The following is a 21,470-nucleotide window of genomic DNA, read 5'->3' as shown; positions in this document are numbered from 1 at the left end:
GTTGGACCAAGCCCACAGGTAGAGGGGGCCCTGAAGGACTGGTGAGGTTCACATTTTAGGAAGATGCCTCTGGTGCTGAGACAGGAGGAAGCAAGAGCCGAGGGAGACCGTAAGGAGACTGAGGCTGCGGCCAGACAGATGAAATGGACTTGTACTTGGCGAGGGGCTGTGAGAAGGGAGCCTCTGAAAGGGACGGTTCACAGGAGTCGGTACTGATTGGATCTGGTGGTGGGGGACAGAGCAGGAAGGCTGAGGATGAGGAATCATGGGCTGAGAGACGACGCAGACGTGGGGCTGGGCGTGGAGCCGGAGGTGGCCCGGGTTCAGCCACGGAAAGAGTGCCCGAGTGAAGACCATCGAGGGAGCCCGGGCCTGGGAGTCAGAAAACCAGCCGACCGTGCGCTCGTGCGGTGCCGTCTTCAGCAATGCCCTTGACCTCTCTAATTCCGGTCCTCATCCTAAACTGGGCGTGTTGTCAGTTCATGTTTGTAAAGCCCCCTGGCACTTACTAGATGCTCAATGTTAACTGAATCTGAAAATGCTGCTCCGTCGGCACTTTGCTCTCTCGTGCTCGCCGATTCTGGCCGAAGACACAGCCCTCACCCCTCTGCTCTGGCTCCAGGGTAGCCCAGAGGAAAGCCCCTCATCTTGCTTGAGCCGCATGAACTTGATTCCCGTTTTAACAGAGGACAAGCAGGAGGCTGCCAGGTGGACCTGGATTAGAAGCCAGGGCTCCCGGCTCCAGGGTCCGCGCTCCCGGCTCCGCAGCATCTGGACTCCTGCCGAGGGGGCGGGAGGCCGGGGGGCGGGGCTGCGGGGTCCCCTCGCGCCCCGAGCCTCCTCCCTCCCTGCGCCCGCCCTGCCGCACCTCCCCGCGCTCCTCCTCCCCCGCCCCGGCTCTGCGCGGAGGCTGCGGCTCAGCGGGGCAGGCGCGGCGCGCGGGGACCCAGGCGGTGGCGGCCGCCGGGCGCAGCGGGTCCGGCGCGGGGAGCCGGGCTCAGCCTCGGCCTGCGCCAGCCCCGACCCTCGCCCACCCGAGGCCGGCCTGGGGGGCCCGCAGGGCGCGCGGAGCGCAGAGTGCGCGTCGGGCCGGGCTCCGCACCTCCGCACAGGAGCGCGGGCGCGGCGCGGCGCCGCGACAGGCATGGAGCCGGCCCAGGAGCCCCCCGCGCGGGCCCGGCCGCCGCCGCCCCCCGCCGTCCGCCCCGCGCCCGCCCCCGCCGCGCCCAGGCTGCGCTCGCCAGCCGAAGCGGAGGGCCGCGGTCCCGAGGGGCTGCTGCGGCGATCGGGGTCGGGCTACGAGGGCAGCACCAGCTGGAAGGCGGCCTTGGAGGGTAAGCGCCTAGCGGCCCTCCATCCCCCGGCCCGGGGACCCGGGAGGCGGGACAGAGTCACCTTGGCCGGTCTCCCGGTGGGGAGAGCGGGGAGCGCGACTCTGGAACCCGGAGGATTGCCAGGGCATCAGATGACACATTGTGGGGCGGTGGGGAACAGGTAACTGGGGACCACCTATAGTTCAACCTTGACCCTGTCTCTGCAGCTAACTCCCTCTTTGACCTTGGGAGCAGGTTTCACGCTCTGAGCCTGTTTCCTTATGAGTGAAGGGGGACAGTTACTGTCCGGCACTCACCCGATAGGCATATTGAGAGAGTGGCTTGACCCTATAGCAGTGAAAGTGCTTTGGGCAAAGTGACAAAAGCTATGGACCCCGACGCGTGCTAATGCCCCGTGAGAAGGGGGTTGGGGGATGGGGCGCTGGTGGTGCCTGGAGGGAGAATCGGCCAGAGGGCCTTCCCTGCAAGTCGGGGGTCCCACCTACCTCTTCCAGTCAGAGGGGCTCACGGCCTGACCCCTGACTGGCCAAGGGGGCGGTCACCAAAGTGGAAGACAGATTTCAAGTTCATGAGTTCAGTTAACTTGTGTGGCCACTTGTGCGTTGTGGGAGGTGCTGGAGCTGCCCGGAGGGCTGGTACTCTGGACACCCGGAGTCCAAAGGCCGAGGACCTGCCTGGATGGCATCAACTAGGGAAGCCCAGGACCTGGATCACCCAACCATTAGGGAAGGAGTGTCAGAAAAGGAGGGCTTCCTGGAGTAGGTGACCTCTTAGGAGGTGTGGAAAGAGAAAGATGGGTGCACCAGGCTCGAGGAGTGACACGTTCAGGGATCAAGTGGCGAGGACTCGCCTGTGCCTTGTGGGGAACTGACCTCCAGAATACCAGGATCGGGGTGGGGCGCGGTGAGAAGAGAGGAGTCTGGAGGGCCCAGACCGTGAGTGGCCACCCAGGCCTTGCCAAAGTGTGTGGACTTTGTCTGAAGCGGCTGTTGAGAGATAGAAGCATAGAATGAGACAGTGGGTGGCCCTTGGAGAAGTGGTGGTGGCCCAGAGGGGTCAGACCAAGGCCAGGTCAGTGAGGAAGGCGGGGCCGTGGTCAGGGGAGGGACATAACCAGTGCCAGCCAGGGCAGGTGCCTGGCCAAGCAGGGAGGCGGGGGACAGTTCTGTCAGCATTTGGCCCAAAGGCTGGTAGGCCAAGGGACACAGATGGCCTGAGGAGGGACTGTGCAGACTCTGAGGGGAAAGCTGGACACCTGGATGGTGATTTGGGACAAAGGAGGCAAAGATGTTGGAACTCAGTGTAGGACAGCCATTGCAGAGGACCTTCGGTCTGGGGAGAGCTGAGCTGAATAAAGGGGGACAGACCCCCTCTTTGTCGTGTACCTTCGGGCTCACTGTTAGATTTGCCTGTGACCCCCTGCTTCCCTCCTGCCCAAGTTATTTCTGGAAGTTGCTCACGCCTCTTGCCTGTATTTCTCCACTCGCTCATGCGGAAGCATTTCTCCAGGGGCTGCCCTGACCTCATTCTAACCCCCAGGGCTTAGGGGCCACTTCAGGGGTGGTGCGGCCTCTTTCAGTGCCTCCGGCTGGCTGGCTCCAGTCTTACCTCCCATCCTGACCTTGGCCCCTTCTGCTTCCCACTCCCAGCCATGGCTGGGCCGACCACCTGCAAGTTAGGCTGAAGAAGCAGCCGCACGCCCGGCAGGAAATGGCCCAGGGGGTCTCTCAGGACACTGGGTCTTCCAGGCCCTGTGGAGTCTAGCCCACTCTGTGCTCAGTGCCCACCTGTGGCCCAGCCTCGTCTCGCCTGTCTGGACATGGCTCCCTGCCTGGCCTGGCTCTGTGTCTCGTGGCACCTCCGGCCCCTGCCCTCGTTCCCGTGGTCCACCAGGAGCAGCCCCACCCTGGTGCCTGTGGACCTTGGGGGCTCAGCATCTGGGGCCTGTGGGCCTTTTCCACAGGAGTTTTAGGATGTGGAGTTTGTGTCCCTGCCAGGGGCCTCCCCTCCACTGGTCCCGAGTATCTCCTCGGTGTTCCCTGTTCCCTGGGCGCCGCGTCTCCTGCGGGGAGAGGGGAACTCTCGGACCACGATGGTGCTCTCCAGGGTCCTGCCGTGTGCTTATCCCCCCACATTCACGCACTCTTCCTCACCTCCCACAAACACTCCTGGAGGCCCCACTGTTCCAGCGCAGCTCTAGGCACTGGGAACATCCCTGCCCTTGCAGAAATCACAGGACAGGGGCTGAGGCAGTCTGCTGCAGTGCAAAGAGCACTGATTCTGGAGCTGGGTAAGCCTGAGCCAGATCCTTCCACTGCCAGCGGGCTGGCAGGTTTTCAAACTTGTCTGAGCCTCAGTTTCTTCATCTGCTAAGCAAGATAAGGATTTCTGCCTCTCGGGGCTACACAGACAAAGGTGCTGGGGTGTAGGCTGTGTGCAGGTGATCCCTTTCCCCAGTCCCTAGAGCCCGGCATCCCTGATGAGGGAACCCAGGGAAAGTGTATGACCAACTGCTCAACTGAAATCCTTTGACTGCTCGTCTGCCTACTGTGAGTCCACTTCCGGCCCCAAACTGAAGTCCTTATAATGAGCCCAGTCCACAGACCCTGAGAAACACCCGTGATGGGATGAGGGGTCTGCCAGGCCTGGGGACCAAGGGGTTTTGCAGCCCTTGCTTAGCCAAGCCTCTGTCTTGAGACTTCTTGATTTGACCAAGCTGAACCCTCAGGGGGCCTGTGCTCCTGTATCACCACGTACCGAATATTTATCAAGTACCTACAAAGCGCGAGCCCCGTGCTGGGGCTTTCACAATAGCTGTCGTGTTTAACCCTCACATCTGCCCTTGCAGGGGCTTGGGGAGTGTTGTACCTATCTTACATATGAGGAAACTGAGACTCAGAGCGGCTAAGTGTCTTGCCCAAGGATGCACGTTGCTCTCTCACTCGTGAAATCCCGTCGGGTTTGCCATGAGGCCCTCTGATGTGAAACCTCTTACTCTGTCCTGAGCTGACCAACATGCGGCTTGGGGAGGCTAATTGGAGAGAATCAAATTGTGCTTCTGACGCATGTAGCCCCCCTCCCCGCGCTCCTGAGACAGCCCTGCCACCTCCGGCAGATGCTTTTTCCTCTTCACAGGTTAAGTGACGTGGAAAACGTCTTAAATTTGAAGCTGGGATGACAGCCCAGGTCTTTAAGACTCTCCTTCGATGAACAGTTAGCTTTATAAATAGGAAGCCAAACAGACATTCTCCTGATTGAGTCCTCTCCCTGTGGATATTAACCTTTCCTTCCACCCTCAGCCTTGGGGGACAGGCTGGGAAGGTGATCCAGAGCTCCCGCCTGGGTTCTGGAAAGACTGGAGGTGATGGGAGACGGGAATATTTCTGGCATTGGGGTAGGGAGGGTGAGGAAAAGCAGCCTGGGGGTACAGGAGTGGGGACAGAGTGATTCTGCAAATCTCAGGCTATAGAGTTTCCAGTGCTCACCAATTCTGAATTTTTAATGTTGAAAGTTTCTTGATAAGACATAAACCCACAACTTCCTGCTCAAAACCACACACACGCATTTAGCAAAGCCTCTTAAAAATGTAAAAATTACCAAACTCTGCATTTGATAGTTTGTGACAGTCAAGAGTATGCTTTCCAGGCCGTGGCCCTGGCAACTTAGAGACGTCAGCTATGATTCTCTTTTGCACTGTGGCTATGAGGGTATTGGGAGATCTGTCTGGGCTTGGGTGCCAGGCTTTTTTCAGTTGTTCCTTCTAACACTAGGCTAAGTCATATACATTTATAACATAAATAAACTGCCCCCTCAAACTCCATCTAATAAGGGCCATTGCATAGAAGGAAGGACTGCTGACTTAGACATTTGTTACGGCTTGAATTGTATCCCCCCCCAAAGAGATATGTTGAAGTCCTAACTCCCCAGCACCTCAGAATCTGCCCTTATTTGGAAATATGGTCATTGCAGTTGTAATTAGTTCAGATGGGGGCATACTGGAGCAGGGTGGGCTCCTAACCCAATATGACTGGTGTCCTTATAAGAGGTGGTCACATGAAGACAAAGAGACACACAGGGAGAAGGATGTGACAACGAAGGCCAAGACTGCAGTGACGCAGCTGCCAGCCAACCAGCATGAACGAGGACAAGGCAAGGCAACCAGCACAAACGAGGACAAGGCAAGGAAGGATTTCCCTACAGGTCTCAGAGGGAGCACAGCCCTGCTGACAACTTGATCGTGGACTTCTAGCCTCCAGAACCGCGAGACAACACACTTCCGGTGTTTGAAGCCCCCTGCTTTGTGGTGCTTTGTTACGTCAACCTAGGAAACTAATACAACATTGTTTTGGCGTGTCAGACTCTAGCGCACCCTCTCTCTGTCCACAGCGCAGCAGCCAGAGCAGTTATCCCCATGAGAGGATGAAGAGAGTCCTCAGTTCTGGCAATGCCGGAGACACAGGCACAGACTCCCCTTTCCCTGAAAGCAGGTGTATATCCGCACGGCCAAGGGCATTGTCATTCAGGGTAGCTAGATTCCCTCTGTGTTCTTTAGTATCAGTGGGTGCTCTGTAACATGCAAGGCAATGACCGAGCCCTGTTATAAGGAACCCAAACGTAAGGAAAGCACTGCCCTCACCCTAGAGAAGCCCATGGTCCGATTACCATCATGATGGTAACTGCTAACACTGAGGGAGAGCTTACCGTGCCAGGCACTGCTCTAAGGCCTATACGTTGAATGCTCATAAAATTCTAAGAGGGAGACACTATTATGACTTCATTTGAAAGACGAGGAAAAGGAAATAAAATAGAAGCTAAGTAGCTTTGCCACTAAAAAGTGGCAGAGCTGGGATTTGAACCCCCGTGAAGTGGCTGACGATGCTATGCTCTTATTGCAGTGCCAGGGTTATAGAAGAGGATTGAGAGGCATTTAAAGAAGGGAAAGGAGGGACTTCCCTGGTGGTCCAGTGGTTAAGACTCTGCACTCCCAATGCAGGGGGCCTGGGTTCGATCCCTGGTCGGGGAACTAAGATCCCACATACCGCAACTAAGCCTGCGCGAGCTGCAACAAAGACCCAGTGCAGCCAAAAAGAATTAAAAAATAAAAAAAATAAAGAAGGGAAAGGCAGGATTCATACGCAGCTCAAGGGGATTAGTCTTACAACAAGCTGCCCCTGAGGACAGCACAGCAGATACAGAAGGAGCCCAGCCCTCGAGGGCAGGCGTGAGCCTGTTTTTACTGTGCCGGAAGGCACCCACCTCTGGACTCCTGGTCACTTGCCAGTATAGACCGTGCTCATAGGAAGGACTCCCGGATGTCTGTTGGACTTGCAAGTAAAGATGGCAGACTGCGTTTATTTTCTTCCTCTTCCAAAGCTCATTAATACAACCGTAAAGGGATTTTTAAAAGGTCACAAGGATAACAAGAACAGGAGACAAAACAATAGCAACGAGGGGCTTCCCTGGTGGCGCAGTGGTTAAGAATCCGCCTGCCAAGGCAGGGGACACGGGTTCGAGCCCTGGTCCAGGAGGATCCCACATGCCCCGGAGCAACTAAGCCCGTGCGCCACAACTACTGAGCCTGTGCGCTAGAGCCTGCAAGCCACAACTACTGAAGCCCGTGCGCCTAGAGCCCGTGCTCCGCAACAAGAGAAGCCACCGCAATGAGAAGCCCGCGCACCGCAATGAAGAGTAGCCCCCACTCGCCACAACTAGAGAAAGCCTGGCGGTGCAATGAAGACCCAACGCAGCCAAACATAAATAAATAAATTTAACAAACAAACAAACACATAGGGATCAACGATGGTGTAACTGACACTGAATCCACTGGCCTGAGAAAGTTCAGGAAGCAGAGGAGCAACCTGAGTCACAAACAGGAACCCCACAGCGCAGAGACCGGGGCACCAGTCAGCACGGCCGTGAATGAAGAGGGAGCTGAAATCAGGAGGGCTGGTTGAACACGTGTTAGGAAGACTTCAAATTCCCCAATCCTCTCCCCACCCTGTGAGCCCATCCCCAGCCCTCTGCCTTGGGGAGAGAGGGCCTCCGGACACCAACACACTTGAGAGCAAGCAGTTAAGGCGACATTTATGTATTGAGGGCTCAGGTTGGCCTCCTAGCCTCTTTTCCCAGCCAAGCCTACACCCTCCAGGAGGGAAAACAGAAGAGCAGTCTCCAGGGACACTGACCCAAGAGGAAAAACCCAAGGAGGTCAACAAACAGCCTTGAGGACCAGCCCGTCACTCTGCCACGACCCTCACAGTTAATAAGCCCCCCTTCCTGTCTCAGAGGTGCCAGTGAAGTCCTATTCCTCCTGCCTTAATCATGAACAAATAACCAAGGATCTCCAGACATCTGAGGAAAGTCTCTGACATGGAAGCTAGAGATCAAAACAAATGAACAGGAAAAAAAAAACAGTTTGGAGAAAACAGAGATTATACAGATTAAACTTTCTGCCCACCGCTCCCCCACCCCCTCTGGAGCCCCCCTCCCCCCCAAAAAAACCCTAAAAAACTATCAGTAATATCCTCAGAGAGATAAGAGAAAATTTTGCATCATTAAAATAAGAACAGGGGGCTTCCCTGGTGGCGCAGTGGTTGAGAGTCCGCCTGTCGATGCAGGGGACACGGGTTCGTGCCCCGGTCCGGGAAGATCCCACATGCTGCGGAGCGGCTGGGCCCGTGAGCCATGGCCGCTGAGCCTGTGCTCCGCAGTGGGAGAGGCCACAACAGTGAGAGGCCCGCGTACCGCAAAAGAAAAAAAAAAAATAGAACAGGATGTTTTAAGAGGGAGTATTCAGGGAACAGCATCAACAAACCCAAAAAAACCTTAGCAGTTAAAAATAATTGTAGAAATAAAAGATTCAGTAGAGAGTGGGAAGATAAAGTTGAAAAAAATCTTCAGGAAATAGCAAAGGCAAAGTGGATATGAGTGCTTCCTCTCTCCTCTCTGGTGGCTCTTCCTTTTCTAATAAGGGCACTAATCCCATCCTGGGGGCCCTCACCAAGAATGGAATCTGCTGGTACCTTGATCTTGGACTTCCTTGCCTCCAGAATTGTGAGAGAGGAGTGTCTGTTGTTTCAGCACCCAGTCTGTGGTTTTTGTTAGCGCAGCCTGTGCAGACTGAGTCAAAGGTGAAGTAGAATTCCTGATTTTGCCTCATCAGCTTAAAGGAGTTTTGAAGTTGAAATAATGATGAGCACACAGAAGTGTAAGCAAAGGAAAATGATTAATTACAGGGAAACAAGAAGTTGTGTAGAAATAGAGATCATAATACACTGCATAGCTTTCCTGGGAGTAGCATTTACATTGCCCTACGAAAAGAACAAACTATGATGTTGAGAGAGCAGGTAGTGTGTGAGTGGTCAGGATGGGGACAGTCATGCAGAGAATTAAATCTTCCTCATTACTGTGGGAAGTTAATAAGTAGTGTCTTAAATAGAAAAGTCAAAAAGTATTGACATACGCAAAGCTTTTAGAGATTTGGAGGTAAATACCAAAAGAATTAGCTAAAAGGGTTGGAAGTAGTTGCCTCTGTGGAAGGGGCAATGTTCTTTGGTTGTTAGTTTGTCTAGTGAAGCTGATAGAATTTCTTAACTTCAGATCTGTTGCTTTTCAGATCTTGATAAAGGACCAGGTTTCTTTTCCCAATTTGTTGTGAAGTACAATACAGACAAATTACTAGAAACAGTATCAGGCACTTGGATGTCACAGCAATGCTGAATTGCTGTAAGTTTCTAGATACTTCCTCTTGATTTTGGTACCTAGCTCGTCATGGGTGAGTAATGGTGGACAGCCCAGCACTGGGCTGTGGAGACACTTCTTTCATCTATACACACATATAACTTTTTTTTTTTTTTTTTGCGGTATGCAGGCCTCTCACTGCTGTGGCCTCTCCCATTGGGGAGCACAGGCTCCGGACGCGCAGGCCCAGGGGCCACGGCTCACGGGCCCAGCCGCTCCACGGCATGTGGGATCTTCCCGGACCAGGGCACGAACCCGGGTCCCCTGCATCGGCAGGCGGACTCTCAACCGCTGCGCCACCAGGGAGGCCCCCACATATAACTTTTAAAAAGTTTTAAAAATGGCTAAAAATAGAAAGGGAGTTCTCACCTACTAGGATGGCTATAACAAACAAAAATGGAAACTAACAAGTGTTGGTGAAGAGATGGAGAAATTAGAACACTTGTGCGTTGGCATTGCTGGTAGGATGCAAAATCGTGCAGCAGCAGTGGAAGACAGTTTGGTGGTTCCTCAAAAAGTTAAATGTAGAATTACTATATGATCCAGCAATTCCACTCCTAGGTATATACCCAAAAGAATTGAAAATAGACTCAAACAGATATTTGCCAATGTTCATAGCAGCATTATTCACAATAACCAAAAGATGGAAATAGCCCAAGTGTCTGTCAATGGATGGATGGATGGATGGATGAACAAAATGTATATAATTATACAATGGAATATTATTCAGCCATGAAAAAGGAATGAAATTCTGATGTGCTACGACATGGATGAACCTTGCAAACATTATGTTAAGTGGAAGAAGTCAGACCCAAAAGGACAGATATTGTATGATTTCACTTACATGAGGTTCCTAGAATAGGTGAATTTATAGAGACAGAAAGCAGATTAGAGGTTACCAGGGGCTGGAAGGAGGTGGGAATGAGGTGTTAATGCTTAATTGGTACAGAGTTTCTGTCTGGGGTAATGAAAACATTTTGCAAATAGACAGTGGAATTTTGCAAATTCACAGTGCACAACCTTGTGAATATAATTAATGCCACAAATTGCACACTTAAAAATGGTTAAGATGGCAACTTTTATGTTATGTATATTTTATCACAAAAAACCTTTCAAAGACCCTGTGTCTGAAGTCTAAAAGGGTTCTTTCATTAAACATCAAATTAAAATTTTAGGTGAGAACAATAAATATAAATTTAAAAGGGAGAAGCCAGAGGATCGGGAAAGCTTTCGTGAAGAGAATGGAGGGTGTGGGGCAGGATTTCAAGAGACTGCAGTGGAGGAGAAGAAATTCGGGAGCAAAGACCCAGCTGAAGGGCTGTGAGGACGGACTCGGGTATTTCAAGGAGTCCGTCTGGCTGAAACCAGGGATGAGGTAGAGAAGCAGCAGGAGATGAAAGATTGGAAAATTCCGACAGCCACAGAAGGAGTTCAAGTGCGTAGCCCCGGAGGGAGGGTTCTTAAGCAGGGGGATCGCAGAATCGGACAGACCCGTGCTTTAGAACGGCACCTCAGACTGCGGCATCAGAGTCCCCTGGAGGGCTTGTTCAAACACAGCCCCAGAGCTTCTCACTATCAGGACTTGGGGCTGGAGGCGGGGATGGGTGGTGGGGATGTGCCAGGTAATAACCCCTTTCTCTCTCCTCAGACACCACCACGCGTCTCCTGCTGGGGGCCATCGCAGTGCTTCTGTTCGCCATCCTGGTGGTGATGAGCATATTGGGTGAGCATAGATGTCAGAGCATTTATGCAATTCAGTTCCTACGCACCTCGTCAAAAGCATGTCTAATTAGGTAAAGAAAGGTTCCAGACATACCGCCAATTCTGTGGGGTCAAAGTAAATAGGAAATAGAGTGTTGGTTCTAGATGAGATTTTAGCCTAAAATAGTACATTCACACATCGACTATACCTGTCCTCTTTGCTAAGCCGTGCAGCGAAAGTGGAGATGTTAACTTAGGTACGTTCACAAAAATGCTTCGGGAATGCAGAACAAACTTGGTGTGTGTTAGTCACATAATGCTTCTTGAAGGAGGCGGTTTGGGGTTAAACGGGCCTTAGAGATCTCATTCACTCACTCAACAAACATTTATTGAGCCCGGCTGTATGTCAGGCCCTGGGCTAAGTGTTGGAGATTTTTTTAAATGTATGACATCAACTTCCCTGCCCAGTGGTAGAGGTGTTACTGCCTGGGGGCTTCCCAGAGGTGGAGAACACATGTGCTAACCCCTGAAGAATGAATAGTTTCCTAGAGAGCAGGAGGTAGAGGGACCAGAGCATTCCAAGGGGGAGAGGCCTGAGAAACACGGAGTGGCAGCTAGGACTGAAAGGGGTGAAGGAGGAATGCAAAAGGGGAAACTGCTACTAAGCAAGGGAGGCGAGGCTATATGACCCTGGGATTTGCTGCATTTAATGGATTCAAGTCAAAGTACGTCATGGCTTCTGAAGGGTTTGCAAAGTGACTTCAAGACCTCTGTCTTTCATCTTCGAGAAGCACCCTAAGACCTCAAAATGGGAGGAAAATCCACTGATAACATGAATTCCTACCAAACCCTCACCTGTAGGGCATGCAGGCTACGCAGGGAGCTGTGAGTGCTTAGCAAGGAATGTGGTGAGCGCTGGGGCGAGCCTGGCTTCACCTCGACTAATTGTTACAAATCAAATTGTTCTATTGCTAGGTTGGGAGGACAGGGCAATGTGTAAACACAGCACATTGAGACTGCGGTAAAACACAACAGAGTCCCTGGAGATCCTCGTGGGAATGCATGGCCAGCAGGTCTAAGTGGGCCTGGAGCTCATCGAGCAGGCATGCCAGAGTTCCCGTTAATTAACTGGTGTTGGTGTGGTGGTAGCTCCCCTGGGGGCTCGAGTACCATGCACTTGTTCTTGCCTCTGTCCTGGTCTACATTTTAGTCAATCTCTTGTATGAGAACAAACAAAAAAATATGCTGACGGAATCTGCAGGTGAAACACCTGAAAGAGGGATGCTCAATATGACAGATGAAAAAGAAATCAAGATTAAAATTTATCTTCAGAAACTCAAATGAGCCAATGTGATTGAGGTGACTGTGGAAGAAGTAAACACAAGATCCTGCATTTGGATTTCAATGTGATTTACACATGTTCTGGACAGGGGAGACCTGGCTTAGGAAGAGATCATAGGAAAATAGTTGGAGAGTATGGCTGAATTCCTTTTGGCAAGGAGGCTTAGAGGATCTCATGGAAGTTCTGGGCCTCCTTCCCAGAAAAGTGCACATAGGCACATATAAGCAGATTCTTCTCACTGGAGCATCTGAAGACTGGAAAACCCACAGCAGCTGGAAGAGGTACGGTGATCACTGCTGGGTGGTGGACCACAGCTGACATGTCCCAGCCTGTTCTGGTGGCAGCATTTCACTGGTGATGTGGGCACACCGTACTGAGCCGGGCAGGATGGAGAAGGCTCTGGAGTCCCTGCAAGGGACTGTGGAAGGGATGGTGTCTGTTCAATCCTGGAAGAGGGGAGGCAGGGGTCCTTCATCAAGTAGGAGGTGGAAGACAGACCAGGTCTGTCCGGGTCACTCCAGAGGCAGATCCTGGACCCACAGGTTCCAGGTCATGGGAAGGCAGGTTGGAACTCAAAAATTGCAAAGGATCTTTCCAGCAATTCAGCAGTGTTAGCTGACGAGGGTGTGGCCAGTGAGAGCAGGCCCATCAGGACGGTTCCCACCCTGGCTGGAGAAAGAGGACGCATGGCCCCCAGGTCCCTTCCAAGTCCAAGTTTCTCGGGTTCCACGCCTCGGGGAGTTCGGAGAGAGAGAGGAGAGCTTAACCCAGGGGCCTAACCTGCTGTCACTTCCCCTCGGGGCGGTGTCCCAAATTCCTCTTCCTTACTCATTTAGCCACCAGCCTTTTACCTGCCAGGGACTGTGACAGGCGCTCCCCCGGGGCACGTGGCTGATGGGCACCAAGGTGGAGGCAGGTGGAGGGAGTGGCGGGGAGCTTGGGGGGCCGCACAGAGGCCCGCTGTGCTGGTGGATACTGACCCCTCTTCCCTGCAGCTTCCAAGGGCTGCATCAAGTGCGAGGCACCCTGCCCGGAGGACTGGCTGCTCTACGGAAGGAAATGCTACTTCTTTTCTGAGGAACCGAGAGACTGGAACACGGGCAGGCAGTACTGTCACGGCCACGAGGCCGCGCTGGCTGTGATCCAGAGCCAGAAGGAGCTGGTGCGTGCTGCTGGGGTGGGGACCTTTGGGGACAGCCCTGCCCCAAGGACCTGGTGTCCCCTGTGACCTGTTTCCAGAGCACAGCCTGGGGTGGGGGGTGCAGGTGGGCTCCATGGGGTCTGAGCAGGTCCACGAGGGGCTCTTGTTTCCACTGCTATTGTCAAGGCCAACTATGTCCACCCGAGGCCGGTTTGCTGAGCTCAACTCAGTATTGAAGCGTGAGCATTACACATTATACCTGCACTTGTGAAATGAAAAATCGCGTTGGCTTCTTTTGCTAGTCCAAATCAGGGCCTGATCTCTTATTTAACACAGTTATATCACTAGAAATGTGTAAGAAACACAATTAGTGGGTCCCTTGGCCATTTTGGGTTTTGAGGGCAACAGTTCATGCAATCCAAATTAGCAGAAAATCTAAGTCGTTTCTGTTTTTCTCTGATACACAGTCTGATAGCTCCTTTCGGCAGAGAAAGGCCCAGGAATATGCGGGTAGAAGGACATCCAGCCCGAGCTTTGAGCTGTGTCCCAGATAACCCATCAAGTAGGCAGTTCCAGGCTTCCTGAAAGTGAGGAACGCAGGCATGCTGGCCCACTGAGCTAGGAGACAAACCCTGTTCCAGGCTTCCTGGCCCAGTGGTGCACTCCCAGAGCCCGGGTCCCTTGGAGGCCATTGCAGGCAGCTCCACGTGAGTGCAGCGTGTCTGTAACCCCAGCTCCTCACCCTTGGGATGCAGTGAGGCGTCACCCTCTCCATGTCTATGCATCTTGGGAGCCAGTCTTCCAAGCTGAGGTTAGTCTGGGGACGTCTGAGCAGTCAGGAGACCGCACCTGACTCTGAGGTTTCCCTCTTTCCTTGGTGCAGGAATTCATGTTCAAGTTCACACGGAGGGAGCCCTGGATTGGTCTGCGCAGAGTGGGGGACGAATTCCACTGGGTCAACGGGGACCCGTTTGACCCAGACACGTGAGCTGAGGCTTCATCTTCTGGCCAAGGAGCTTAGACCGGGGAAGCCATAGCCTCCCGGACGCACCTCCTGAAGAACCTGGTTTCATGCCAGCTGGAGCCACTCACCTCTAGGGTCAGGGGTGTGGGACAGAGACGCAGTCATGATAATGGCTTTACTACTCTCTCCCTGGTAAAGTCCAGCCTGGTTTGGTGGCCCTGCTCCACGTAGGCAACAGAGCTTCCTGCTGCTGGAAAGGGCCCGGGCTCTTTCCATCTTGTGGCTCCCCAGTCCATCTGCACGGCTCAGTGTGGCTCAGGGAAAGGGAGGACATGCCCTGGACATCCCTCTGCATTGGCCAGAACTTAGCTTCACGGCCACACCTGACTGCAAGGGAGGGTGGGAGGTGGGGCTTCTGTTCTGGGCAGCCATGTGTCACCTAAACATTGTCACTGTGGGAGAAATGGGATCTGAACCCTGGGCACCAGGAGGGTTCCCTTAGAGAAAACACCTATTGAGGGTGTTGGTGGTGTGTGCAGTGGTGGTATTATTTGTGTGGCCCACGTGGTATGGCGGGGAGCGTGTGATGGGTTGGTGGGTGTGCAAAGCCAGGGACTGTTTGCGGGGCGATGGTGGCAGGAGTCATGGGTGTAGGGGCAGTTTAGGCTTAGGGAGACGCAGAGCAGCACACACAGGGGAGTAAGAACCTCAGCTTCTGACGTAGACTCTAAGGCTGGAGGACTAGGCCCGAGGAGCCGGGCGGGGGCACAGCTGCTGACGTGACGTGAACTGCGGCCCGTGACAGCTCCTTCCCTGTGCCGGCTTCTCCCTGTCTCCTGCACCTGTCTTTGTCCTCACTGCCTCTTCCTTGTTTTCTTTTTTTTTTTTCCTTCTCTTTCCTTGTCCTGCCCTCATCCCAGATCTGTTCTTAGAGCTGCTGAGAACGTCTTGCCCTTGCTGCTCCCACCTCTCCCCTTCTGGAAGCTTCCTGCTCCCGGAACCCAGGGAGCCCTGGAGGCTGGGGTCCCCAGAGCGCTGACTACCTGACAACCAGCGGGCCTTGGGGCCACGCTTCTCTGACATCGAGGTGGTCCTGGCCCCCCTTCTCCCTCTTGGGGTCCTTCTGATGCCCTCTCTTATGAGACCCCAGCTCCAGCCTTGGCAGGGGGCTCAGGTCAGGGTGACCAAATGAGGTGAAGAAGAAGTGTTGAGATTCAAAAGGGATGATGTTAGGCAGGGAGAACCCCCCCTGTGCTAGACACAGGAGGTGCAGGCAGGGCGCTGTGGGGAAGGTGGGTGTGTGGAGCGTGGTCCTAGACGGGGCCCCGGGTTCCTGGGATGAGTGAGCTGAGCCCGACAGGAATGGCGGAGCCGGATGGAGGAGTGCAGGGTGCGTCCCAGAAGCACCCGTGGGCATCACCGGGGGGCTGGAGCCGTGATGCACTGTCTGGAGGCGACGGGAGCCACGCTAGCAAGGTCTGTGGGGGCCGACTGTCCCGGAAGGCTGCTCCAGAGGGAAGGACAAGTCATAGGGCCTCTGGGGCTGCCCAGTGACAGGCCGCGTCTGCCAGGTCATGAGTGCCTGGTCTCTTCTCTCCCCGCCACAGATTCCCCATCTCGGGCCCGGGGGAGTGCGTCTTCGTGGAGCCCACCAGGCTGGTGTCGACGGAGTGTTTGATGACCCGGCCCTGGGTGTGCAGCAAGATGGCCTACACATGAGGTGGGTCAGGCCAGGGGCGGCCCTCCAGCCAGCCTCCGAGGCCTGCCAGCCCCGGGCTCGTCTCCAAGCGAAGCAGTGAGGAGGTTGCCTTCTGCCCCTGGGCGCTCCCCCAGGCCCCGGAGTCTTGGTCCCTGGTCTCCTTGGCCCCAGGCAGGTCCTGTGGCCCGGTAGTCAAATCCCATGAGTCAGTAGCACAGCAGGCATCTGTCCCCAGCCACACATGCACACTGACACGCTCACGCATGCCCACGAGGGCACACAGCCCCCGCTCAAATTCAGAGTCCACCCTTAGTCACCCCAACAAGTCCCTCCCTGGCCCTACCCTGGAACATTCCCTCCTCCGGAGGCCCTGGTGCTCTGAGGAAGGCTGGGGGCTGACAGGCTGCGGTACTGTCCACACAGACGGGCCCCCTCCCCATGCATCTCTCTCCTGGTTGCTGGGGAGGCCAGAAGGGAAGCCCCCTCGCCTGGGCCCAGCATCCACCGTCCTTGCCTCGCCTGGGGTCTCAGGCAGGCCCCTGCTGTGTCCGTGGTGCTGCCGTGTTGGTCACTGATGGACTAAAGAGACGACTGGCGTCCAGAGAAGTCGGCTGCCATTTGTTCCAGGATCATGGCTTGGGGGAGGGGCATGTCTCTGGGTGCCCGTCCTTGGAGGGACATGACCAAGAGGCACCGGTGTGGCAGGCGGCATGTGTAGCAAGCAAGGCCAAAAACACACTCTGTGGCCTCAGGGCACCGTTTAATGTTGCCAGGCCACTGAGTTATTCTCAGATGTCTGAGGGGTGTGCTCCATCTGGTTCCTTCATTACTATTCAACTCAGCGTGACAAACATTGATCCACACCTACTTCGTGCCAGACACCACACTAGGCATGGGGACCCACAGCTTTATCCCCCAAGGAGCGCACAGGGAGCAGAGGAAACAGCTTGGAAAGCACTAGAACGTTCTGGAACCCAGTTGAAGGATGGCTTATTCTGCCTTAGGGGAAGATGGGGTGAAGAAAGCAGGAGGATGAGCCACAGAGAAGAGATGATGTTCATGTTGGGCCGGTTAAGAGTTTGTGCAGGTGCTGGGGCCACTTCCTGTGCCCCCTTGGTCTGCCTGGAGAGGAAGCAGGGACAGGGGTGTGTGGGGAGGCTGGCGGTTCCCCTGGGCCTACAGGGGCTGCAGGTGCCACCCTCTCCAATGCACACACGTGGAGCCCAGAGCAAGCCGTGGCCGGGTGAGACACAGCCAGCCCGCGTGGGAGCCGCGTGTGTGAATCTGGGTCCCGGCCCATCTTCAGAAAATGGCTCACAGGGAAACAGGTCCTGCTCTGCTCGGCTCAGTCCTTTTACTGTCAGTTTTCAGACAAAACTGTCAGCTTGGGTTCGTTGAGCTTTTTGAAAGCTTTCCAGGTATTTAGTAAAATCTGGGGATTTTGTGGTTTCATATTTTATCTTTACGGGAAAGCCAGCGTGGAACCTGAGTGTGCAATAAAGAAGCTAAGGGAATTCAGTGCGGCCTGTGGAGGGGTGGCGGGAGCCCACCGCCTTCCCAGCCCCTGTGGGGAAGTGTGTTGAGGGGCTGGGATTGAGGAAGCGGTCAGCTGCCGCTACTGCTGCTTGGGTTGGTCAGGGGTCCGGGTGGTAAGTGGGAGGGCGTCTCTCCCTCACGCCAGTTCTCACCAGTATCTTCCCCTCAAAGATGGGCTCATTGCTTTCCACGTGGCACCTCATTTAAGTCTCTCAGAAAGACCCTGAGGCACGTAATGCTGCCACGGGTGACAAAACGTCCTGGACGGGGTGGGCTAGAGCTGTGCTCTCATCCTGTCCTGTGGGTTCCGGCGGGAAGAAGGGCGCCACGACGTGGGTGGGGAGGGAGCAGTGTGGGACGGCAGGGACCGAGGAACCCGGGCCACTGGGATCTTAGTTCTCATTCAATATGCACAGCCTGCTGCCTCAAGGCACACCGGCAGATGAGCTCTCTAGCCTTGGGCTTGCCCTGGGACCGCACAACAATTCTAAGTCCGGTAGAGCTAAGAGGAACTCTGACCCAAGGTCATGGGTGTTTTAAGAGCTCTCTTATCTGTTCCGAGGAGGAAGACCAAAACAAAACACTGGCACGCCAAACTTCAGAAACGTTGAGTATTCTTCCAAAGGTTATACACCAACCAGGCACCCGCACCTCCCCCGTGGGCGGAGCCAGGCTGGGTGGGCGGGGCCGCGGAGTCGGGTGCAGTTGGGGCCAGCGGCCACAGGTGGCAGCACGGAGGCCAGACGCTCTGCCGGTTTCGGAGCTCGAGCTGGCCCCCCCCTCGGTGGAGCGTAGGAGGAGGTGTTAGGGTCAGACCCAAGGGGCCACCCTTACTCCAGCCCCACTCCTCAGCCCCTTTGGAGGATTTGCCCCTGGAGTTGAGAAGGTGCTTGGCTGGGAGCCTGGGCGGCTGCGCCCTGGGTGAATTTGACCCCGCACGGCAGCCCTGTCCTCGGCGTAGCCCCTGGAGCCGGCAGGATGCGGGTAAAAGGCTGGAGCACGCACATCAGGTCACCCTCAGACGTCCTTTGTGAAGATGGAGCGACGGGGTTTTTTTTTTGCAGGAGGACTCACTTGGAGGTAGCGTTTGTTGCTGTGCTGGTGGGTTTCACTAGTGTTTGCTTAGTAAACCCTCCTACAACCTTACAGATGAGGACGCAGGCTCAGGGCGGTTAAGGGACTTGCTGTACTGCTGTACATCACAGGCCTAGGAGGTGGTGGAAGGGGAGGCGGGGTGGAAGGGGCCACCTTGGGAGAGGACGTGGGGTGCCCACAGGCGATTTTTTTCCTGTGCACTTTTATCGTCGTCGTATGGTTTTCAGGTGAATTTCCCATAGGGAGGGGGTAATGCAAATACTGAGTTCCGTCCTTCTCTCCCTTCAAGGTCCAGCTCGAGCTCCCTGGGACTCCTTCCAGGACAGCGGCAGCCCTCAGTGACCACTCCCTCACCCCAGCAACTCCAGCACTTAAGACTGAGCCTCCTCTCACACCTCCGGAGTCTCTCGGAAGTTTTCATCTGTGACTCATCTCTAAAGTCATCTGACCGCTCTTGGCATCTGACTATAAGCCCCTGGATAGCAGGGATTATGTGTCACTGGCCTCTTTGTAGCACACACAGCATGTGCTCAAAAAAAACTGTTGTATATGACAATAAGATTGCCCCCAAATGTCATCTCTGAAACTCTTTGCCACGGTGGGAGACAGCAGTGGCCGGCCATCATAAGAGGCTCGTCTTTTTGGCTTTGGTGGGCGTGGCTTTTTGGCTTTGGTGGGCGTGGCATGGTTTTAGAGGCCCGGCAAGATGCACTCTTTAGTTTGTTTTGCTTCAGTTAAGTTAGCTCGCTCACATTCCCTAAGCACGTAGATACTGGGCGGGCTGAGTGGAGGTGACAGGGAGCATCCAGGCCGTGAGGGAGGGAGAGCTGCCTTCGCCTCCAGAACATCCTCTTTATCACACACACAGCCCCGCTGGCGAGGGCAAGGAGCTGGCTGCGAGTGGAAACCAGGCCCGGGGAGGGTTTCCATCAGTGACTGCGGTTGGTGGCTGAAGATTCCTGTGGTCACCAGGATATTATGCTAACATCACTGTGCTGTTTGTGAAAGACGACCTGGTTTTCAGAAATGCCCACTGTCTGCTGTGTATTTACATCAGGAGGGGGTGGAGGTAGAGGAGGTAACTGCTCTTTCCTTAGTCCGTAAAGAACTCCAAACTGGGAGCAAGTATGAGATTCAAACAGGGGTCATCCAGAAAACCTCCTGCCGTGCCCATCAGAGATCCCACGTCTCAGCCTGGAGTGGACACACACTTTGCCTGACTCAGAAGACCTGCCCGAGTCTAGTCTGGGGCCAGCTCTACCAACAAGCAGATGTGTAGCTCAGGCTGCTGTGCTCAACCTCCCTGACCCCAGGCTTCACCTCTAATATAAAGTAGAAATCGTGCCTGCCCTGCCTACCTCACAGGGTTTTGAGAACTGTAGATGTTAGAATTTCAGGGATTAGAAATTATCGACCCCATTCTCACTATCCATGAGACCACGAGAGGTTAAATAACACGTCCAAGGTCACGCATCTAGCCATGCATCTAGTGGCAGAGCTAGATCTCAGGTCTTCTGGCTCCTCTATTCGTTGTTGATACTATTATTGCACGTATCATGCTTTGTTTGTTTACCTGTCCACCATCCACGCAGAAGTGTAAGCCCCTAGAGGGCAGGGATCCACTCTCACGCCCCTTTTTTCTCTAGCGCCTGGTACATACTAAAGGTGCTCAATAAACGTGTGTTGACCTAAACTGATCTTGATTCCTAGTTCAAGGGCTCCTTCTTCTACACCATGCTGTCTCTGATCTCAGAAACCTGTACTGCCAGTCCAGCTGCCCACAAAAAGTATGCAAACTTGCAGATGTTTTAGAGAAAAAGTTAAGATGCTCAACTGCCTTGCAATGTGCTTTAGGGTCCTGTAGTCTAGAGCACAGATTCCATTTGAATAAAGACATACACATCTAAGACAAAATTGTAGTAACAATGAACACTAGTTAAGAGCTTATTAGGGCCAGCCATTCATACAAAGTGCCTGGCCCATAGTAAGTGCTTAAAAATTATCATCTTGGCTTCCCTGGTGGCGCAGTGGCTAAGAATCCGCCTGCCAATGCAGGTGACACGGGTTCAAGCCCTGGTCCGGGAAAATCCCACATGCCACGGAGCAACTAAGCCGGCGCACCACAACTACTGAGCCTGCGCTCTAGGGCACGCGAGCCACGACTACTGAAGCCCTCGTGCCTAGAGCCCATGCTCCACAACAAGAGAAGCCATCGCAATGAGAAGCCTGCGCACTGAAACAAAAGTAGCCCCCGCTTGTCGCAACTAGAGAAAAGCCCGCATACAGCAACGAAGACCCAACACAGCCAAAAATAAATACATTTATTATATTAAAAAAAATTATCATCTTGTTTCACTACGATGTAAATTGAGTAGGGTCTTAGAGCATGCTAGCTTTTGTAATACCCACATTTCAGAGGCCTACCCAAGAGAAGATCCCTTTCTGGCTTGCACCACAGACTAATGCAGGTCAGTGACAGGGAATAGCATTGCGCCATCCAGGGTCTTTGAACATAGAGGCTCACACAGGATGTGTTTTAGGAAATGTGGTAGATGTGGCCGCTATGCATCGAGAACTTTTCCTTTCCTCTCATTCTAGGTACATGGAAGGATTGTATTTCCTGGTCTGTTTGAAGGTAGGTGTCAGGTGACATCAGAGCTTTAACCACGGAAAAGTGACAGATGTCATTTCCAGGTGGAAACATTTAAGAACCAGTGCATACTCCTCCATATTCTCCCTCCCCCAAGTCGTGATTTTTTGATTTGGAGGCTCCAGAAGACTGAAGCATCCTGGGATGCTAAGTCAGTGTGTGGGGGAGAAGCTTCCTGGAAAACCTCTGAGGTTTTGGGTTTGTTGTGATCATAGCCTATCTTACCCTAGACTAGACAGGGGCCAGGCCTGGAGGTGGCACACATTCC

General features: G+C 54.0%; 1 protein-coding gene across 2 annotated transcripts; it reads left to right on the top strand.

Moving 5' to 3' along the window:
* Positions 1-1,144: 1,144 nt before the first annotated feature.
* Positions 1,145-20,232, top strand: CLEC2L (C-type lectin domain family 2 member L; the record flags this gene model as incomplete). Of its 2 annotated transcripts, none has more annotated exons than XR_014297228.1 (6): positions 1,145-1,334; positions 10,723-10,797; positions 13,113-13,279; positions 14,142-15,698; positions 15,830-15,942; positions 18,842-20,232. XR_014297228.1 is itself a non-coding variant. In XM_082662312.1 (6 exons), the coding sequence occupies 5 exons, from the start codon at positions 1,145-1,147 to the stop codon at positions 15,939-15,941; spliced, it is 645 nt and encodes a 214-aa protein (XP_082518438.1). In that variant the 3' UTR covers position 15,942; positions 18,842-20,232. The 2 variants fall into 2 exon arrangements, 1 of the variants encoding a protein (XP_082518438.1); XM_082662312.1 differs by having other exon boundaries at positions 14,142-14,242.
* Between the last annotated feature and the right edge of the window lie 1,238 nt (positions 20,233-21,470).

This window comes from Grampus griseus (assembly GCF_964374135.1).
Source record: "Grampus griseus genome assembly, chromosome: 9".
NCBI classification, from domain to species: Eukaryota; Metazoa; Chordata; class Mammalia; order Artiodactyla; family Delphinidae; genus Grampus; species Grampus griseus.
This window is presented reverse-complemented; position numbering and strand designations above follow the sequence as displayed.